Source organism: Miscanthus floridulus, chromosome 19, assembly GCF_019320115.1.
Source record: "Miscanthus floridulus cultivar M001 chromosome 19, ASM1932011v1, whole genome shotgun sequence".
NCBI classification, from domain to species: Eukaryota; Viridiplantae; Streptophyta; class Magnoliopsida; order Poales; family Poaceae; genus Miscanthus; species Miscanthus floridulus.
Window position 1 is genome coordinate 100,566,190 of NC_089598.1, and position 20,532 is coordinate 100,586,721.

The window sequence follows — 20,532 nt, forward strand, 5'->3', positions numbered from 1 at the left end:
GTATATAACTTTTATTACATGAACATACTTATAATTTGATGAATTGTTAGTCAAAATAGACGAAAGTTTGATTTTTGTGAAATAAAATGTGCCTTAATATTTTGAACGGAAGGAGCATTGACATTTCACATTTGGTTTATATATATTGGGACCTTTCTAAGTATGAAAGAAAAACTAAAAAGCATTAGGCATGTTTGTTTCAGCTTTTTATCTGGCTTCTGTCACATAGAAGATAGAAGTTGAAACAAACAACATATTTATTGGGCTACCTTTTGAAAAACTAGAAATCTGGCTTCTGATGCAATAAACTAAAAGCAGAAAAGCAAACTGAGATCGACTCTTTTGGCGTTTTGTGTACTGAGAAGTTAAATATTTATTAAGAAAACCAATAGCAATAGTCAAAAGCCAGAAAACTGACTTTTGAGTCAAAAACCTAAAAGCTACAACTCAAACAAATAGACCCTAAGCCTGTCTTATCCTGACATACTAGGCTATCACCAACCCACTACTTTTGCTTTATCTGCTTGTTTGGGTTTAAACTTTTTCCTAGGATCAACAGCGTAAAAAGGAGTTGATTAGGGACATATAGTCGATGCTTACGCAGCCACTAGTCCACTCGAGGAAGGGCTTACAACGTGTTCTTGAGCTCCATTTGGTGGAGGTTCATCCAGCTCCGGCTTCACCTTCTAGTGCACTGTAGCTATGATGTAGTGAAGGACCGTCTTTATCCTCTTCTCAACATGAAGTAGAATAAGCCATATCTTTTCTTCATGTGCTCTAGCTCATCGGCGCAATGTAGCAAGGAGCTGAATGAATCAGTGCCAAATAGCCCTTAGAAAGAAGAGAAAATTACCTACATGGCCCTCTTAAAACTCAGTCTTTCTTTCTTGGCCTTGAAAATTTCCAACTTACTTATTTGGCCTCCAATCCAATTTTCGATTCCTTGTATGGCCTTCTCGTCAGTTCTGTTTGAGGGCACCGTGAAGTCCAACTGAAGACTAATGTGAAATGACATGATTACCCTTCACTACATCTCCTTTTCTCCCAGTAACGCACGACTCAGACCGGATCAGGAAAAAAGCTTCGAGGCATACAGCTCCTGCACCCGTGCGGATGGAGGCGGAGTCGGCGCAGGCGGAGGAGCCTCCAGTGGCTTGCGAGGCAGCGGCGGAGGCCATCCCGCGCGTCCCTGTGCCCCTGCGGACCGGGCCGCGCTCGCCCCTGCGGACCGGGCCGCGCTCGCCCCTGCGGACCGCGTGAGCGAGGTCGCGTCCCTCGACGGTGGCGGCTGGGCCAGCGTAGGGTCGGCGCTCCCCAGCGATGGCTGGGCCGACGCTCGCCTAGGCGGAGGCAGGAGCGGCGTCGCGCTCCTCGGTAGGGGTTGTGCCGGCTCTCGCCCAGGCCTGCTCCGCGTGGCGTTCCCAGGCGGCAGGGCGAGCCATGCGCACCGAGGCAGCGGGCTCTCTCACGCGCGCCAGGCGGTCGGACCTTCAGCGGGTGCTCTCGCGTGCGCCCAGGCGGCCGGACCTTCCGCGCGCGCCTAGCCAGCAGGGCGAGCCGCGCGCGTCGAGGCAGTGGGGACCAGTTGCTCGGCACCAAGCGGCGGGTGCTACCCATGGTTCAGGCGACGCCGGTTCGGGCTCTGCAGCAACCGTCACCAATGGTGCAGCTGTCGATGAACCGCAAGTAGTGGAGACTGATTGGCTCGACGAGTGAGTCCATCTTTTTTTGTTCAACTGCAGTACTAGACATGCATTTGTAGATCTTGTTTGCGTTACTTAGGTTTCTTGTTGAAATAGCAGATTTGATCCAAATTCAAGTTTCTTGTTGAAAATTAAATTGTTGGGCAACAGAAAGAAGTGCAGAAAGGATATTAAATGTTTTAGCTTTGAGATGGTTGTGGATTCAGACTTGACAAATTATAAGGATCTTGTTGAATCAGTGGTAGAAAGGTATCCACCACGTTATTTGGAAGTTGCCCATGTTCAATATTATGATGAAGTTCTAAAAAGCTTCCCAGAAATAACATCTGACCAACAATTAATGACTATGTTTAGTAAGCACTCTAAGAGCAAGATTGTCATCATGTTCATTGCATATTGTGGTCCTTCTAATGCTTTTGAGCCGATCTCTGAGTGGGATTTTAATGATGAAAGGCAGCCTGACAACAACATAGAGGCAGTGGACACCAACACAGAGCCAGTTAACACCAACACAGATCCGGTTGAGGATGATTACCTTAAAAATCCACTACCACAGAACGAACATGTAGGCATTGATGAGGAGATTATGTACTTGGAGAATGAACCCGTTAATGGTCTAGCAGTTGTGCCTTCTTCTGATAAAGGAAAAGAGAGACTCGGCCTATGTCCCTGATGATAGTGAGGGTGGAGATGTGTCCCTTGATGATAGCGAGGGTGAGGATGTGTCAGATGAGTTACCATGTGAAGAGGAGTTGCCATATGATGAGGAAAACTATGCTCCAAATGTAGAATATGATACAGAGGATCCTCCGATGGTAGTAGACTCGACTTATGATAGCATGCCAGAGTTTAGACTGGCTATTTCTCAGCATGCAATAAAACATGATGGCTATTTCTCAGCATGCAATAAAGCATCACAAGTCCCTAAACTTGGATGATTTCATGGACAAGTTTAGGCAACTACTTATGACCAAGTGGAACCAAAGGAGAAAAATAGGAAAGAAACTTGATGGCTTGATTCTACCTCACATAATAAAGAAATTGAATGAGGCCAGTAGAGAATTAAACTTGGAAGTGCTAGAATGCGGAGAACATGTGGGTGAAATAACAACAATGGGTGGTAGTGGCTTCAGGTTTGTGGTTAACCTACTTGAGGGGACATGTTCTTGTCGACAGTGGCAGGTTTCTGGAATTCCTTGCAAGCATGCACTCGCATTCATCACATCACTTAGCAATGCACCAATAGAGCAATATGTTGACATGTATTACTGCATTGAGAAGTTTAGAGTTGCATATAGTCAGCTTATCCCTGCTATGCCTGACAAGACTCAGTGGCCGAAATCTACTCATTATTTTTTCATGCACCCACCTCTATTAAAGCAAGTAGCTAGGTAGGCCTAAAACAGAGAGGCACAAAGGTAGCTCTGATAAGAAAAGGAGTAAAGGCCAGCACCAATGCCCTATTTACATGGACTACGGACATCATTGGCATAATTGCAAGCGAGGAAGACCAGAAGACATTGCTGCTATGAAAGCTATCAAGTAATAATTTGTCTACTCTTTCTCTACTTTTAATAAAACACATATTAGTGACTTTCTTATTTTTGACATTGCAGAGGAGAACCAAAGAAGAGGGCAAAAAAACAACAAATCTGCTGAAAGTTCCATTATGCCTTTGGAAGAAGCACCATCTGCATCCATGTCTTTTCCACCAAGGTTTGCAATTCCATATCCCTTGCAATGTCAAACTTACTCCCATGTTCACTTCAAACTTATGATTGATTCTATGTTCCTACTGTCTCACCATAGTCAAAGCTTGGAAACTACTGCTAAAAAAAGAGAAAATCTGTTGATTGTACTCCCAACACATCTAAAAGGTACTTATCACTAGTGCTGAAAATATGAATTTATGCTATCATGAATGACTATTTGTCTTAGATACTAAATAGATTGCTTGTCTTTCACCACAGCCAATCCTTGGAGATATCAAGTAAGAAAAAGGGGAAATATGGTAGCTCCAACTCAGGCACATCAAAAAGGTACTATTTTCAACTCTGAATTTTTTCATTGTTCATATTTCTATTTGCTAAAAATCATTGTTGCCCTATATTCACATGTCCAGGTCAAGGAGTGGCTCCAATCAACCCGAGGCACTTTCCATTGATTTCTCTGCCCACACAGATCAACTAGGAAGGCCAAGGCTAAAAAGAAGGTCACATTCAAAACGAAAAAGAAAAGTGCTTGGCAAAGAGACGGTAAACAAGCCAAAGGTGATACTTGACAGTCCCAGCAATGGGCACACGAAGCAAAACTTCTCAGCCTACTAGCCCGACGATGAGTACAAGAAGTAAAAGAAGGCTTAGCCTATGATTTCTCATGTGTGTAGCACTAGCTTGCGTATGTGACAACTAAATTTATTTGACTTATGTGTGAACTGAATTTATTTTAGATGTCCAGTATGTGTGAACTGAATTTATTTGAGATATCAAAAATGTGCGAACTGAATTTATATGTGCAATTGGCTCCATGTCTGGAAAAAAAATGCGTGCTAATGCTGTAGTTATGATGTGCTCTAAAGTTATGTGCAAGAAGTGAAAATAATGCTCAAAATGAAACATATGCAATTTACAAGCATCTACAAAATGTACAGTAGAATTTGAATTATAAAATATCAAAAACTGAATTCTAAACTATCAAAAACGATGCTTTGGGGTAGAATCGACTTTTCGTCTCCATCTAACACCGTTACAGGGTCGAATTGATGGGAAGGCCAGATAAGGAATCGAAAGTCGGATTGGAGGCCAAATAGGTAAGTTGGAAATTTTAGGGGCCCAGAAAAAAAGCCTGAGTTTTAAGAGGGCCATGTAAGTAAATTTCTCTAGAAATAATCATTTGGGTGATATGCCAATCTGCGGTGGCCACACACGATTAGCATGGTAGGGAGGGAACTAGAGTGCCACTTGCCAAGGTGGTAGAAGATGGTTGGTGTTATTACAGCAGCAGGCGAGACAACAAAATTGCAATACAACAAGGTTAATGTATAAGCGAATCCGGCAGAGTGATTTTTTATCAGAAATAGAGGAATACAAAGGCATGCAACGGCGCATGGTGGAGAGAGAAGATCAAAATGTACTAAGGTTAGGAGGAAGAACAAATTGAGGATTTTATCCATTGGCTTTGCAACTGTTGACTAAAGTGGAAAGAGTGTTAAGTCAATTTGTAGTTTTGTGTCTTTGGTCTTAGGCTATCTCCAACAACAATACCTAAAATATAAGACATATTCGTCCTTTGGGTAGCGCTACAGGCAAAAGGTTCAATAACTATTCAGCATATTCTCCAACAACAAGACCCAAAAGAGAATCATTTCTGCAAATGGGTTTTCAGGAGAGATGATGCCCATATTTAGGTTGTGCCTCTCATGTAACCTAAAAATAGGTCTCCCGTATAGGTACTCTGTTGAAGGCTGATTTTGGGTCTCTTGCTACCCATTTTGGATTTGGGTGTCCATATGAATTCCTTATTGGAGATAGTCTTATATGATCCATTGCCGACTAAATTAAAAAAAGTGTAAGCGGTTTGTAGTTTTGTGTCTTTTGTTTTATATGGCTAATGGGTGCAAAGGTAAGGACTTAAATAAGTCCCTACAAGAAGCTAAGTCTAGCCTAGTCATTTTGTTCTCTACTTGATGGAATAGTTCAATGTTCACATTTTAACTTTATCTATATAAACGTCTTATACTTCAAAAACCTAAAATGGATGAATCCTTTAGACAACCATGTGAAAACAGTTATGAACGTTCGTCGAGCCACCGACTCTAGATTCAAAGATCCAAGGAAAGGTTTTATGTCGCCAAACTTAAATATGTAGATTTTAGGTTTACAACATCTCAGGGTCAGGGTTGTAGGAGAGGTGATTGAGGGGCAGGAGGCTTATCTTATCAGCCATGGTATAATATTTTTCTATCACAATAAATCAGCAAACTAGTATTTTTCAGCCTGACTTTTCAGCGAAACGAACAGGGCCTTAGAGAAGTAAATTTTGTTTTTTTATGGTTTGAGTGCGTCACACCGAAGAAGAAAGAAGAATGGGATCGAATCATCGAAGGCAAACCGGAGGAGAAAGAAAACAATTCCACGTACTATATAGTCAAAGATCCAAATGCCTTTCATTCGTCACCCGAGTTGAACATGTATTTCGGATCATCATCACGGTATAACATCATCTATACCCGTATTCCTCACTTGGGTTTGCCACATTTTTCTAATATAAATTGTTAAAATATTGCAATTGCTAAATAAGGCAGGATATTTTGCCATGCATATATGTATTTCTTCAATACTATAAGCAGAAAGAATTGCATATAATGTATGGATGTATTGCATTAAGCCTCTTGAATGGTATATATAGACTATAGAGTACAGTGACTTGAGAGCAAGACATCTCTCTAGATATATATATGGCAATACTAGATTACAATGTTAACTACTAAAGTTGTTTTAATGAACCTTTTGGTAAAACAACTCTGCGTGCAAATTTCATTAAAACATGCTATCACAAAATCCCACAAGTGCGAGGGTTTTCAGCTTCATCCATACCATTCCTATGCGAGAGCATGTTTAAGGAGCTTCATTGGTGAGATTTTGTGAGTATGTTTAAGGAGCTTCATTGGTGTGAAATAGCTTCGAAGCTATTTGCAAAAAAAAAAAAAAAAAAAAAAAAAAAAAAAACTGTTTGGTAAGAAAACGACTTCAAACAAATCATAAAGATGATGGTGAAGCTATGAAACTAATATCCTTGTAGCTATAGCGAGAGCATCGTCACAGACGATAAGACTAGATACTACGGAGTAGAACCTAAAGACTAACCTATGTACAAACTGTAATAAACCGGCGGCTAAACACACGAGGAATCTTTGCCAAATATAGATGGTGGTGGTGGGTGAAGCGCCACCCGGAGCAAGCTCCAAAACTGAGCTTTCGCCATCAAATCCCCATATCTCCGTCGGATCATAACCGAATACCAGCGACATGGTACTGATTGCTATGCCTGGGGCTGGGGGCTTCTCTCTCGGCTCTCACTATCGATTTGATCGACATGGCCGGCCGGCGAACGGCGTCAAGTGCTAACCAATTTGGCCTGCCCTCTAACGCCGAAAGGTTGGGAAACAGTTCCGTCCCTGCGTCCACGTCAACATAAAGATCACACACACACACACACACACACACACACACACAGAGGCGAGGCGAGCCCCAAACACGAGCCGGCCGGCCGGCCGGTGCAACCGCGAGCCAACCCAAGCAAGTACCCAGCCAACCGCATCGGGCACGGGAGGTTGGTCTGTACTAGGAGTAGCTAGCTCACTGTCACAGTGGCACTGGCCAGTCATCACGCGGCCGTCGTCGCCGTCGCGCACGCGTCGTCTCGTCTCCCCAACCGCACCGGCTCGTGCACTGTAGCTCTGCTGTAGCACGCGGGAGCCGGAGCCGGTGAAGCTCGAATTTCTGGTTGGTATCGGTGAGAGGGGAAGAAGGGAGAGAGAAGAATGGATCCCGGTAACAGAGGAGCCGGAGCCCCCGAAATCTGTACCTGTGTGAGCGCGCGCGGGCGCGCCATGGGTGGCCAGGCTGCTGCTGGTTTTCTCCGAGCTCCCACATTGAATGACAAGCAGGAGCATTGATGGCCCCCTTTCAGATGGTAGATGGCGCGCATTTACGCCGCCACGGTACGAGCCCGAGCTCAGCTCCCCCTCGCTGCTCCTCCGCTATATAGAGCTAGCTCCATCACCCAGTCACCCACTGCCCTCCCCAACCGCCATTGCTCACTGCTCAGCTCAGTAGCAGCAGTAAACCCACGCTGACAGACAGCTAGCTGGTTCATTTCTGGCTGGCCGGCTGGTGGCGCGGCGGTGGTGGTAGTGCTCGGCACAGCCAAGAACAGAGAAGAGAGAGAGAGAGATCATCGATGGATGTGAACGACGTGCTGCTGGTGGTGCTGGCGGCGGCGCTGGGAGCCATGTGGTGGCGCCGATGCTCCAAGACCGGCGGCGTCGACGGGCTCCCGCCGGGTCCGCCGGGTTGGCCGGTGGTGGGAAACCTGTTCCAGGTGATCCTGCAGCGGCGTGCCTTCATGTACGTGGTGCGCGACCTCCGGGAGAGGTACGGCCCCATCTTCACGATGCGGATGGGGCAGCGCACCCTGATCGTGGTCACCTCGGCGGACCTCATCCACGAGGCGCTCGTGAAGCAGGGCCCCATGTTCGCGAGCCGGCCCGAGGACAGCCCCATCCGCCTCCTCTTCAGCGTCGGCAAGTGCACCGTCAACTCGGCGCCCTACGGCCCGCTGTGGCGCGCGCTCCGCCGCAACTTCGTCGCCGAGATCGTGTCCCCGCACCGCGTCAAGTCCTTCTCATGGATCCGGGAGTGGGCCGTGGACGCGCACCTGCGCCGCCTCCGCGCGGAGCTCGCCGCGGAAGGCGCGGTGAGGGTGATGGCCAGCTGCCGCCTCACCATCTGCAGCATCCTCATCTGCATCTGCTTCGGCGCCAAGATCCCCGACGAGCTGATCCGGGAGATCGAGGAGGTGCTCAAGGACGTGATGATGATTTCCTTGCCCAAGCTCCCGGACTTCCTGCCCCTCCTCACGCCGCTCTTCCGGAAGCAGCTGTCCGAGGCCCGCGCCCTGCGCCGCCGCCAGCTCGGCTGCCTCACGCCGCTCGTCCGCGCGCGGAGGGACTTCCTCCGCGACGGCACCAAGGGGGCGGCGGCGGCGAAGGACGGCGTGGAGATGATGAGCGGGCCCGGGGAGGCGTACGTGGACTCGCTCTTCGACCTGGAGCCGCCCGGCCGCGGGAAGCGCCTCGGCGAGGAGGAGCTCGTCACGCTCTGCTCCGAGGTCATGAGCGCCGGCACCGACACCAGCGCCACCGCACTGGAATGGGCCATGATGCACCTCATCCTCGACCCCGCCGCGCAGGAGCGCCTCTACGACGAGGTCGTCGCCAGGGCCGGCAAGACCGCCCGGATCACCGAAGCCGACGTCGAGGCCATGCCCTACCTCCAGGTAACACTAGTTCTTTCTACCGAACTTCCTGATATCCTTTCTTTACATTCATTTCGGTTGCGGTTTCCATTCTATACGACACGGATGTTCCAAACAACATTGGAATTCGATAAAATACACACACACACACACACACACACTTGGAAGATACATTGTTTAGAACACGAGAATGTCATAGGTATGTGTGTGGCACAAATGTCGCATATATATATATACACACACACACACTACTAGTAGTATACTCCTACACTAGTTCAATTTGCACATGCGAGTAGTAAATACGAAATTCTTCCGGTTTTCCAAGAAAATGTACATTATTTTTTGACTGCACGAAATTGGTAGCTGCATTGGATATGAAATTGCAGATGGATAGGCTTTCACTGTTGACTGTACAGATGCATATGCGAGATCGATCCCAAATGAATTCAACGGATTAAATAAAAGGCAAATTAAACTGAATCGTGGACATGATGTATCTATATATATCCTTGGGCATTTACATATTTACCATTATTACGGATGACATCTTACACTATATCACTAACACATGAGTCACTGACATGGTACTTTTTATACCACTTATATCATAATGATGGTAAATATGTAAATAATCCATTCTTGGTACTGGTAGCTACTAGGTAGCAAATAGATAGACGGCTTCACATTCGCTTTTATCTGAAAGACAGTCACACCAGACAGTGATAGCTGACTAGTGATTACTGTACATTGGTTCATCCGTCAGCAACTAAAAACGAGTCTCTTAATTAAAATGATGTTTTTTGTACTTGATTCCGACCTCCAACAAAATTGCGGCTACTAATTAGTAACAGTTGACGCCGAAATTAAAACCCTTGTCCATAGCAAGCAATAGTCAGTGATGTGCTTCTAGAACTACAACAAGTGATTTGCTAGTGTCCATCCGTCATGAAAACGACGTGCTTTCAAGATTCCTGGGTTTTAATACCACAACTGTATATAGCTGAAAACCGAAAGCGATGGTCGCACGCGCGCGCACGTACATTCCCAGGGGCATGTTGGTCCCTCTCGCCGCCGCCGCCGCCGCCGATGACGACGACGACCGTTTTAACTTACCCGGCCGGTGCATGTGCAGGCGGTGGTGAAGGAGACTTTCCGGCGTCACCCGCCGAGCCACTTCGTGCTGTCGCACGCGGCGACGCGGGACACGGAGCTGGGCGGGTACCGCGTGCCCGCCGACGCCAGCGTGGAGTTCTACACGGCGTGGGTGACGGAGAACCCGGCGACGTGGCCGGACCCGGAGGCCTGGCGCCCCGAGCGGTTCCTGGAGGGCGGCGAGGGCTTCGACACCGACATCACGGGCACCCGCGCGCTGCGCATGATGCCGTTCGGCGCCGGCAGGCGCATCTGCCCCGCCGCCACGCTCGGCGTGCTCCACATCCAGCTCATGCTCGCCAACATGGTGCGCGCGTTCCGGTGGACGCCCCCCGCCGGCGAGGGACCGCCGGATCCCACCGAGACGTTCGCGTTCACTGTCGTCATGAAGAACCCGCTCCGCGCTGCCTTCGTCGAGCGGAACCACCCCGCCGCGACGGCGACGGCGACGGCAACGGCGGAGTGATGGTGAAAGTTAAAAAAAAAAAACTGGGCTCTCTGGCTGGGTAAGTTGCTGCCACGTGTACGTGCGTGTCCTGCGGTGCATTGCATGGTACGGGAGGGTGATTATGGCGCGCGGCGGTATAATAAAATTACAGTTATTAATTACTCCACGGTGAAGGTCATCCTAGCTGTTGGTTGGTTGACGAATGGCTGGATGGACACGTACGTACGGCCGGGGGCAAATGGATGTGATTCATGTGGATGCAACGCACGATGCTGTCACAATACCATAAAATTTTTCTAGTGTTCCCTGTGCTATTAATTTTTAATAGTAGTACTGTGTTTTAGCTTTCTCTCATTTTTCTTTTCTCTTGATTTGATAAAAAAAATGTACGTAATAGTTATTGCATGATCGATCTGCAGCCGGTTCGTTTGGCTGCTTGTCATAAACGATCGTAAATTTTTAGTCCAAACAATATTTTTCTCTTACATAAACCAGCGAGGAGTATTTTTTCACGAACCAGCCAACCAAACAAGCTGCTGGCTCAGCTCTGCTCAGCTACATGCATGGCGGCAACAGCCGCCGCCGTACCCGCTCGACTGGCCGCCTTGCCAGTTGCCACACTCCAACTCTACGCGTCGCAGCCGATTTTGTTTGGCGTCGTCCGACCCACGGCACTGTCAATTTTTAAGCCATTTTGGTCCCGTTCGGCGGGTAGAATTTTAGCTGAAAAATACGGTTTTGGTTGAATTGTTGTGAGAGAAAAACACCGTTCCGGCTGAAAAAAGAAGTCGAATAAGTTGAATAGGGCCAATTTGTTTAGTTTATAAACTCTAAATATGAATTGGAGATGTGCGTTGGAGTTGTGTGCAAACTGGGAAATCTGTTTGTCGAAAGAATAAAACAATTTATAACTTCAAATATGCAAGTTATCCTGGATTTGCTAGGCACTCCCTTCATCCAGATTATAAGTCATTTCAACTCTCATGTAGAGTCAAAGTGTTTCAAATTTGACCAAATCAATATAATAAAATAATATGATATGAATAAGTATCATTAGATTTTTTATTAGTTATATTTTTATAGTATACCTATTTAATGTTATAAATTTTGACGCTCTTTAATCAAACTTGAGATATTTTTACTGTCCAAAAGTTAAAATGACTTATAATTTATGACAAAAGGAGTACTCTTTTTTCTACTTACGTTGAGCTGGCCTACTACAGCTATTGCGGCAGCCGGTTACAGCAATTTTATTTTTGTAAGACTGTGCAGCAATTGTTGGTTGTTCCATGCGGTCAGAAAGAAGTGCAGCTGAGCATGCCAAATTAAATAAGAGATGTAGCTAAAATGTCACCTTAATGATTTTATTAGTAAGCAACATTTAGTATTACAAGGTGTAACAGACTGTTAATTTTATATTTACCTGTATATGTATATATCTTCTGACGAAAGGAGACCACAAAGTACTATTATTATTACTATTATTGTACAGCTTCTCTAGTAATAAAGTTGGTATGAACATTGACACCTGCCGCTGTTCATGGGGCTCAGGGGTTGCCCTACGCATGGAGTGAAAAATGGTTTCTACTGACGATTCCTAAAAAAATAGAAAGAATGTATATATTTTTCTTCTACCAGTTCACCAGTTTCAAAAAGGAAATTGTAATCACTCAGGGCCGACACCCCCGACTCAGATAGGAGCAGTGGAACCCTATGGAGCCCCTATAAATTTTTAAGCAAAGTTATATAGTGTAGGAGGACTGAGACTTAAGATCGAACAGCATTATTGTTCAGGCCCATAAAACATTTCCTCGGTCCGTCGCTGGTAACACTATAATATAATATGTACTATGATTGTACCTGCAATGCTTGATTAAGATTCTTAATCCAACTGTGGGGATTCCTGCTGCTGCCTGTCTGAGCCTATGAGGTTGTAAACAAATGGATACGGAAACAAACAGCACAGTGCTGCTATGCCAAGGTGGTACCCCATCGGCCATCAACACAGATGGACGCCTTGTCTCTCAGGGTACACGCCGGATCACAAGTCAGGAACGTAGCTGTAGAGACGGCCCCGTTGCTATGAAAAAGGGCAAGTGGAGCAGTGGTTGGGCGACCCTTCTTCCACCCGTGGCCCCCGCCATGCCGTGAGACCGGCCACTGCAGGGAGTGTGCAGGCTGCACAGGTATGTAATGAAGCTGAAACAGGTAGCGGCCAGCCCCCGGTTTGAAACTGATGAAAACTTGCTGCTGCGATGCGAAGAAGGATCGGACGTGACCTGTCCCTGGCCGGCCGCCGGCGGCCTGGCCCGGGCTTCACATGCTCTCATTCAATTACCCCCGGCAGTAGTGCATCGATCGATCTGATCTCTCGTTTCTTTTCACATCGGGGCCGGCCGGGGTGGGCGCGGGGCATCACTCAGGGCTATTTGGCAGCCCCTGCGAATTCTTTGGGCCAATCTCTCCGCGCCGATCTTCCTCCGGGCTAAATTTTGGTGCTCTTTGGAAGCCCACTAACCCGAGGTTCGCAACCCGTTTCCCTTCGTTTTTCACACGAAAATAATCCACGAGCGAGGAGGCCGGGAGGGTTTCCCCGTGCGATCGCGAGTCGCACGCGGCTTCTTCCTTCGCTCGCGAGGCCGCCCAATTGCGAGGCCGCTACCACCATAGCATCCGGTCGCTGCCGCGCCGGTATCTAGTCTCTGCCGCCCTCCGCCTCGTGCCAACGGTGAGCCCGTCTCCGTCGCCGCGACTTCTCTGGTCAGCGCACCCCGGTTCCACTTCGCTCCACCACCGTCGTTATCGCCGGTAAGTCCACCTCCATCCACATCTCCTTCCCCACAGAAGCTTCTCGATTTGCTAGGGTTTCATCCACATCTGTTTCTGGGTGATCTTGGAGTTACCAGTCCGCGAGCTCAGACGCCTCTACCGCTAGCCATTGTGCCATCCGCGAGCAACACCGACGTCGCCAGCAACACGACACAACCTCTGCCTCTACAGGTTAGTCTTCTGTCCACATCTCACACCCCTACTTGTAGATCTGAGCAAAACAACTACTAGGAAGATCTATTGTGCTGTACCAAGGTTGTTTCAGATCCAATTGCTTCATGTAGCTTAAAGAACTCAACTGTTGAACTACTTTACTATTTATTAGCAGAGTGATTCTATGGTTTCTTGTTTGTGATGTGAAAATAGTTGTCGTGAATTATGATTCTTCAATAATCGGTAGAGATTGTAATGTTCATTGGTGAGCTGGTTTCTGTGTTCAGAACACCATTGCAATAAAATAGGATGGCATGCTGTGATGGATTTTTTTTCTAGCATTGCACAACAACTATATACATGCTTATAACGGTCCAGACATACAATGGTTGGGACGTTTGGCAGTCTTGCTATTTTCTAGCATGCAGACTAGTATAGTAACCGGTCACTACAGTAGCAATTTTCTGCAAGGTGACTGAAGCATTTCTTTATTCCATTGTAACTTGTTGTGCTTTTTAGTACAGTCTTGCTATTCTCTAGATGTTAATATATTTTTTTTTCAAAAAACTGAGATAGCCAAACTTGACCCTATGGTTTGGAAAAGAGGGAGTAGCGCAATTAAACCTGCAAAGCCAACACCACACCTAGGTTCTGAATCAGAAGGATCTGAAGGATTATTGTCTACTTTGTGCCATGTTTGTTAACTTTTACTCTCGCTGACACTCGGCACGAGATCTTAAGAAGAGTGTGCCTTTTTAATTTGATGGCAGTGTGGGATCTTAAGCAGAGTTTGTTTTTTAATTTCAGTGGCGTCTATACTCGTCAATTACTCAATCTAATAATTTGCGTGCTAAATCTTGACAAGTGCTTCCGCTGCAGTCTCTGATAGCACAAGTCTATTTGCTACTTTTGATGGGATAGACGTCTCAAGTGCACGCAATGAATCTCAATCTGCACCTTCCAATCAAGATTCTATGCAAGGAGCGAGGGGTGGGAGAAAGCGTAAGAAAAGTCATATTGGTTCTGCTATTGAGGATTTTGTGCAGTATAAAAAGATGCAAACAAGCAAAACCATGGAAGCTCCTCTCAATGAAAAGAAGAAACAAGATGAAGAATTTTCAGTCCACAAGTGTCTCGATAAAGTGTATGCAATGGAACTTGCTGATGTGGAGAAAGCGTATGTTATACATATCTTCAAATCTCAAATAGACATGGAGGTATTCATGAAAATGAAAAACAAAAGTGTTCGCTTGATTTGACTCAAACAGCAGATTAGGTATATTATTTGAATCTGTCCTTGTAATATCTGGGATATATATGAACTGCAGTCATTAGTTTAGGTACTTCCATTTTTCTTGTCTGAACTGCAGCTCGATTCTAGTCCTATGTTCTGTTTCAGTTCAGAGCAAGCAACCTACTATTGTCCATTCAACGATAGCTTGTTCTGCACAACTGTACTTCTTTTTTTTTGTTCTGGTCTGAATTCTTGACAGCAACAATGACTTCCATTATCATTTACATATTATATATTAGTGTAGACTTATTTTGAACATATTTTTTCTGTTGCACAACGATGACCCGGTGGTCAAAATACACTTTGGGTCATTATTGTTGGAACAGACTAGTATACACTTATTTTAGTATTAGTAAAGTTAGTAACTTAGTACGAAGTATATCATTCCTCTTTTTTTTCCTGTGCCAACAGTCTAGCCATGGTTGGTTTCCTAAGCTGTCCAGACAAGTAGTTGACAACTATTTTCACCCTGTTTTGTAGCAAGTTTGAATTGAATATTTCCACCCATACTAACATGACCTCACAAACTTTGTGTTTTGTTTGTGCACTTGTATGAATACAGTGAAAGTAATAAGTCAATCCAAGATGTTAGATGGCACTTTGCTGTTTCAATCATACTTCTTTTTTTTCTTTTGAGAAAGCTAAACTGTCCTTTTTATGCCTAGTGATTCATTATATCGTATAATCATTGAAATAAGCATAGTTCTTTCTTTTTTTGTGAGAGAGCATGGTCACAATTGAGCTGCAAAATGAACTTGTTCTTGACCATATTTCTTTGAGCTGCAAATGATAGTCATCAGCACATAGTCCAGGTGGACAGGCTCCCAGCTTGTCTGCAGGCTGCCTCTAGCAGAGCGAGTGCATCTGTCCTCGCCCTAAGCACAAACTCCCAGCTTCTCATATCATTGATTTTGATTTTGTCTAGTTGTAAATTTGTGTAAACTATTATACTTTTTCTTTGTGTTACTTGCAGAGGGATAGGTGGAAGCAATGCATGATTTGAGAAAAGTGATGCAGACTTGCTCAACATTTGTGCTGTCATCTTGTCTGCAGTCAATCAATGCATGATCTGAGAATTGTCAGTCCATAGTGATCCTATTTTATTTTTCATTACCTCGTTAGGTATGTTGATGGAGATAATAGTAGGAAGGCCGTATATTAGCTTTGTTGGAAAAGATGATACTTGAGTAGAACTTCTGTACGAATTTAACCTGTGGTGCTTTAATCTATTTATATTATGTTTTAACGCTATTTTGTGTATATATCTTTGTTGGAAAAGTGTGGTATAGTGATAATATGTAGATCTGTACGCATAGCTTATGTGACAACAGTAAATAGAGAGACTCCGTACGTATTTTCTTGTGACCGAAGCAGGAAAATTGCCTTCCGCTTCCAAACGACAGGAGGAAAATTGTCCCTGGGGTTTGGACGGGGATTGTACTGTCCAAGGAAATCCCCCCCCCCCCCCCCCCCCCCCCCCCCCCCCCCCCCCCCTCGTTCCCAGGGTTTGGATCCACTGCTACTGGCCATGGCGTTGCATTGCATTGGTGTTGTAGATCGAGTACTCTGTGCACAGCAGATCGATCGAGCAGATCCGACAGATACGACGTGGATCATGGCTGGGCTCGTGTCCAGCTGGAGCAGCAGCTAGCGCACACGGCCTGGCGTGATGGCGTATTGGCAATGTGGCATGCCAGTGGTGGAAGGCATGAAGTGCAGTGAATTCAGTGTGTACGTAAAATAGCAGATGAGGGATGGAGCTACCCCCTGGGCCACCGGAGTAACTCCGGCGGCGCTACCTAGCTCCTCCGTCCCCGCAGGCCGCAGTGCGTGCGCTAGCGCACTGTCACGATCTTGACCGAAGTGCCGTGGCCGATCTTGACCGCGCGCGGGATCGATCTGGTCGAGGTTATTGGCTTCTTTAATCTTAATTTATTACTGCGCTAGCGCACTGTCACGATGGACGACTCAGCTACAGGTAGAGACCTGCCGGCCGGTGCGTACGTACTGGCAGAGTGGCACAGCACGCAGTTACGTACATTGGCATGGGTAATGCCAGACGAGACGACGCCGCGCCAAGGGGCCATGCATGCCGAGCGTGTTCAACGGCAGAATTTCGCCGTGGCCACCGGCCAGCACGCAGCCGGCCGGATCGGATACCGGCACGCGGCGCGCGTCCCTGACGGAGTGACGGACGCGTGGTCCAGTACCGGCCTGCAAAAACATCGCCACGTCCCCGCCACGTCCCTGCTCCCATCACTGTTGGGCATGCACCAGCGGCGGGGAAGAGGCTCGACATCCCTGCCGGTGCGGTCGGGGCCTCGATCCGGTAATGCGTGCACGCACGCGGGCGCTGCTAATGAACACTTGATTAACCCGTGCAGTGCGTGTGCCGTCAACGAAAACGTACTGGCCACAGTCACGTACGCCTTTATCATGCATACGGCACTACGGCAGGCCGGCTGGGAGGAGATCGAGAGGAGACGAGGACCACTGGTCACTGGAATGCCGGCCCACCACGTCGGGGTCATCTAGAAGCCGGTCGTCGAAGAACAACCGTCCGATCGATGGCGAGTAATGAGCCAGCTAGCCTCCAATGCGGTGGTGCCGCACCCGCACGTGCATGCACGCGCCCCGCGCCGGTGAGGCTAGCCGGCCGGCCGGGCGGGTGCGGGGGTGCCCCGGCCGTCGCATGCCCGTGCTGCCGTACACAGTTACCGATGGATGGACGGACGGACGGACGGGCGAACGACCAACCGAGAGCTAGCAGCCGCGGCGTACGCGTACCAGGTCGACGTGCGGCCGGACGGACGGCAAGTCGATCGCCCGTGAAGATCGGTACGGCGTGTTAATGCTGTGACGACGACGATCGGTTGCGCGTCGGCGTCGTGGTACGTACACGGCGATCGATCGACCGGCGGCAGCACGCGCGCACGCACGATCGAAGCCGTCGTCCGCGTGCATGGTACGTAGTTGGCAGAGTGTGAACGTGTAGGCGGCCATACGTGCGCGCATGTGCAAGGTTTTTTTTTTTTTTTTGAGAAAACAGGAAGGGCCGAGGCCCCTACTGAAATTTTATTACCGTAACCAAGGAAGTTACCAGAAAAGAATACAAAGGAAAGGGGAAGGAGAAGAGAGCAACTCAAGAGACCAAAAAAAGAAAGGAAAACTATAAGCTTGATTACACAATGTGCTCTAGCCATAATTCAATTAAAGGAAAGTATTTTTTCTTTGCGCGCCACAAGAGCAGGCAAAAGATTTGCTTAAAGGTCTCAAGACATCTCTGACTGCTCTCCTGAATACCCCTGAAAATGACATCATTTATGATTGTCCAAATGCTCCTGCTCATAATAATCAGGATTTCCATGGAGAAGGGCACAGCTAGCTGGCCTCTGAAGCTTTCAAGCACTTGAAATGGGTTGAGAGAGTCGTCCACTGTTAGTCCAAGCTTGTACCAGCAGGCTTTGGCAAAACTGCATTTAAAAAAAAAAGATGCTCTACTGTTTCTTCACTGTTATCAACACAGAGAACACATGAATAAGAGGGTAAATGAAGGTTCTTCCTTCTCAAGATGTTCTGGTACTTAATCTATCTTGGGCCAGCAACCAGAAGAATACTTTATGGTTGTGTTGATAGGAGGATTTCCAGAGCCACTTAAAGACTGGGTGGGTCGGACTGGTACCTTTGAGGTGACGATAAGCCTTTCTAGAAGAGAAAAGGGAGCTACCCCAGATGTATGACCAGACATCCTTATCAGCACTGATCTGGAAGTTTTGAAGTGAGTTCTGAACATGTTGAAACTGATCAAAAGCCTCTGCAGACATTGGAAGGCTGAACAAGTCTGAAGATGGAAAAACACAAGTGAGATATTTGGTTTCTTGGCATAGGAGTAAAGCTCACGGAAGGATAATTTCCACGGTGGTCCTTGCCAGCAATCTTCCCAGAGGAGACATGTAGATCCATTTAAAGCAGTGACTGAGGCCATACCTTTGTATTTGTCCAAAAGTTTCAGATTATCACGCCACCAGAAGGAGCCCCTTTTAGTGTGATCAGGTAACTTGTCATTCATGTAGTGTTTTTCCCAAATAAGCTAAACCCAAGGAATGTCAGCTTTGTTGAAGAATTTGTGGAGATTTTTCAGCAATAGGGCTTCATTTTAGGCTTTAAGATCTAGTACTCCTAGTCCTCCCTCTTCCTTTGACTTTGTGACCATGTGCCAAGCAGCTTTGGCATTGATCCTATTGGTATCTTCAGCTCCTCTCCACAAGCAATACTTTCTATATTTATCTACTTGCTCTCTTATTGTGACATGAAGTGAGAAGGTGCTCATGAAAAATGTTGGAAGGGCAGTAAAATCTGAATTAGTGAGCTGAACCTTTCCTGCCTGAGAAAGGAAAAGGGAAGTGCTGGCCAATCTCCTCTCACACCTGTTTACTAAGGGCATGAACTCCTCAACTTTTGGCTTGGTCAGAACGAAAGGGAGCCCAAGATAGGTGAAAGAGAGACTTCTAGTTGAGCACCCAAAGGTTGCTGCATGATGATGTAACTTCTCAGTGGTCATGTTAATTGAGACCATCATGGACTTCTGGAAATTGACTTTCAGACCAATGGAGACAGCAAAGGAATTAAGAATGGCCTTCAGGAAAAAAAAGTTGCCTACTACACCCCTCCATGATGATAAGGGTGTCATCAGCATATTGCAATATTGGGAAATCAGAGGAATGCTGGAAGGGTATTTGAAGGTTTAGCAGTCCTTGTTCGTTTGCCATGTTAGTAACAGACTATAAGAGATCTGCAGCTAATACAAACAATAGGGGGGATAGGGGATCCCCTTGCCTAACTCTCCTTCTGCAGTGGAAAACTTTTCCTGGAGTTCCATTCCAGAGTACTGAAGAGGTGCCAGTGTTGAAGATCAGTTTCATCTAGGAGATTCATCTTTCTCCAAAACCCTTCTTCTTCATGATTTCCAACATTACCTCGTGCTCAATTCTATCGAAAGCCTTTTCAAAGTCCAACTTCAAAATAACCAATTCCCTTCTTGACTTATGGCAGAGGTGTAGATACTCAAAAGACCATGCTAGGCAATCTTGAATGGATCTATTTTTGATGAAACCATATTGGTTCAGATGCACTAACTTGGTTATGAAAGGTTGAAGTCTGTTGGCAAGGAGCTTGGTGAGGATCTTTAGAGAAGAGTTCAGGAGAGAAATGGGTCTAAACTCACTTATCCTTGTTGGACCATCAATCTTTGGAACCAAGGTGATGTGTGACCCATTGATGCTCTGAAGACAGATCTGACCATTATAAAAGGCAGTACAGAGATTGTAAAAGTCTTGTTTGATCACAGGCCAGCATTTTTTGAGGAACTCGTTATTAAATCCATCTGGCCCTAGGGACTTGTCAGTTGGAAGATGTCTAATGATATCATCAACTTCATGATTGCTGAATGGCAACTCTAAGGAACTCAAATCCACTCCAGTATTTAACAAAGAATCAAGATTGAATTGCATATTCTCAAAATTGGATGTTCCTAGCCTTTCCTTGAAGTCCTTCCAAATAAGGTCTGCCTTCTGGGTGTGATCATAGATCAAGGAACCATCTTGGTCAGCAAGACATGTGATAAGATTTCTTCTATGCTTTATGGTGGCGTTGGCATGAAAAATTTTGGAGTTTTCATCCCCTAATTTCACCCATTTGATAGTTCCACTTTGCCTCCAATACAAGCTCTGCTGGTGGAGGAGGCTGGCTAACTTATGACTAAGAATCTCTTTAAAATTCCATTCCTACAGAGACAAATCCCTCCATTCCTCAATTGCTTCCACAAAGGAGATGACAATCTTGACATTGCAAATGGTGGCTTTGAGGTTGGACAACTGGGACTGCCAGGCTTTGAGATTGCATCTGAGGGTTTTGAA

The 20,532-nt window shown here is 46.4% G+C and overlaps 1 protein-coding gene across 1 annotated transcript; it reads left to right on the plus strand.

Annotated features, from left to right (window-relative positions):
* The first annotated feature begins 7,096 nt into the window (after positions 1-7,096).
* On the plus strand, positions 7,097-10,655 carry LOC136529220 (cytochrome P450 77A1-like). Its single transcript, XM_066522312.1, has 2 exons — positions 7,097-8,762; positions 9,874-10,655. Exons 1-2 carry the CDS (start codon positions 7,665-7,667, stop codon positions 10,357-10,359), a joined length of 1,584 nt encoding a protein of 527 aa, XP_066378409.1. The 5' UTR covers positions 7,097-7,664; the 3' UTR covers positions 10,360-10,655.
* The last annotated feature ends 9,877 nt before the right edge of the window (positions 10,656-20,532 follow it).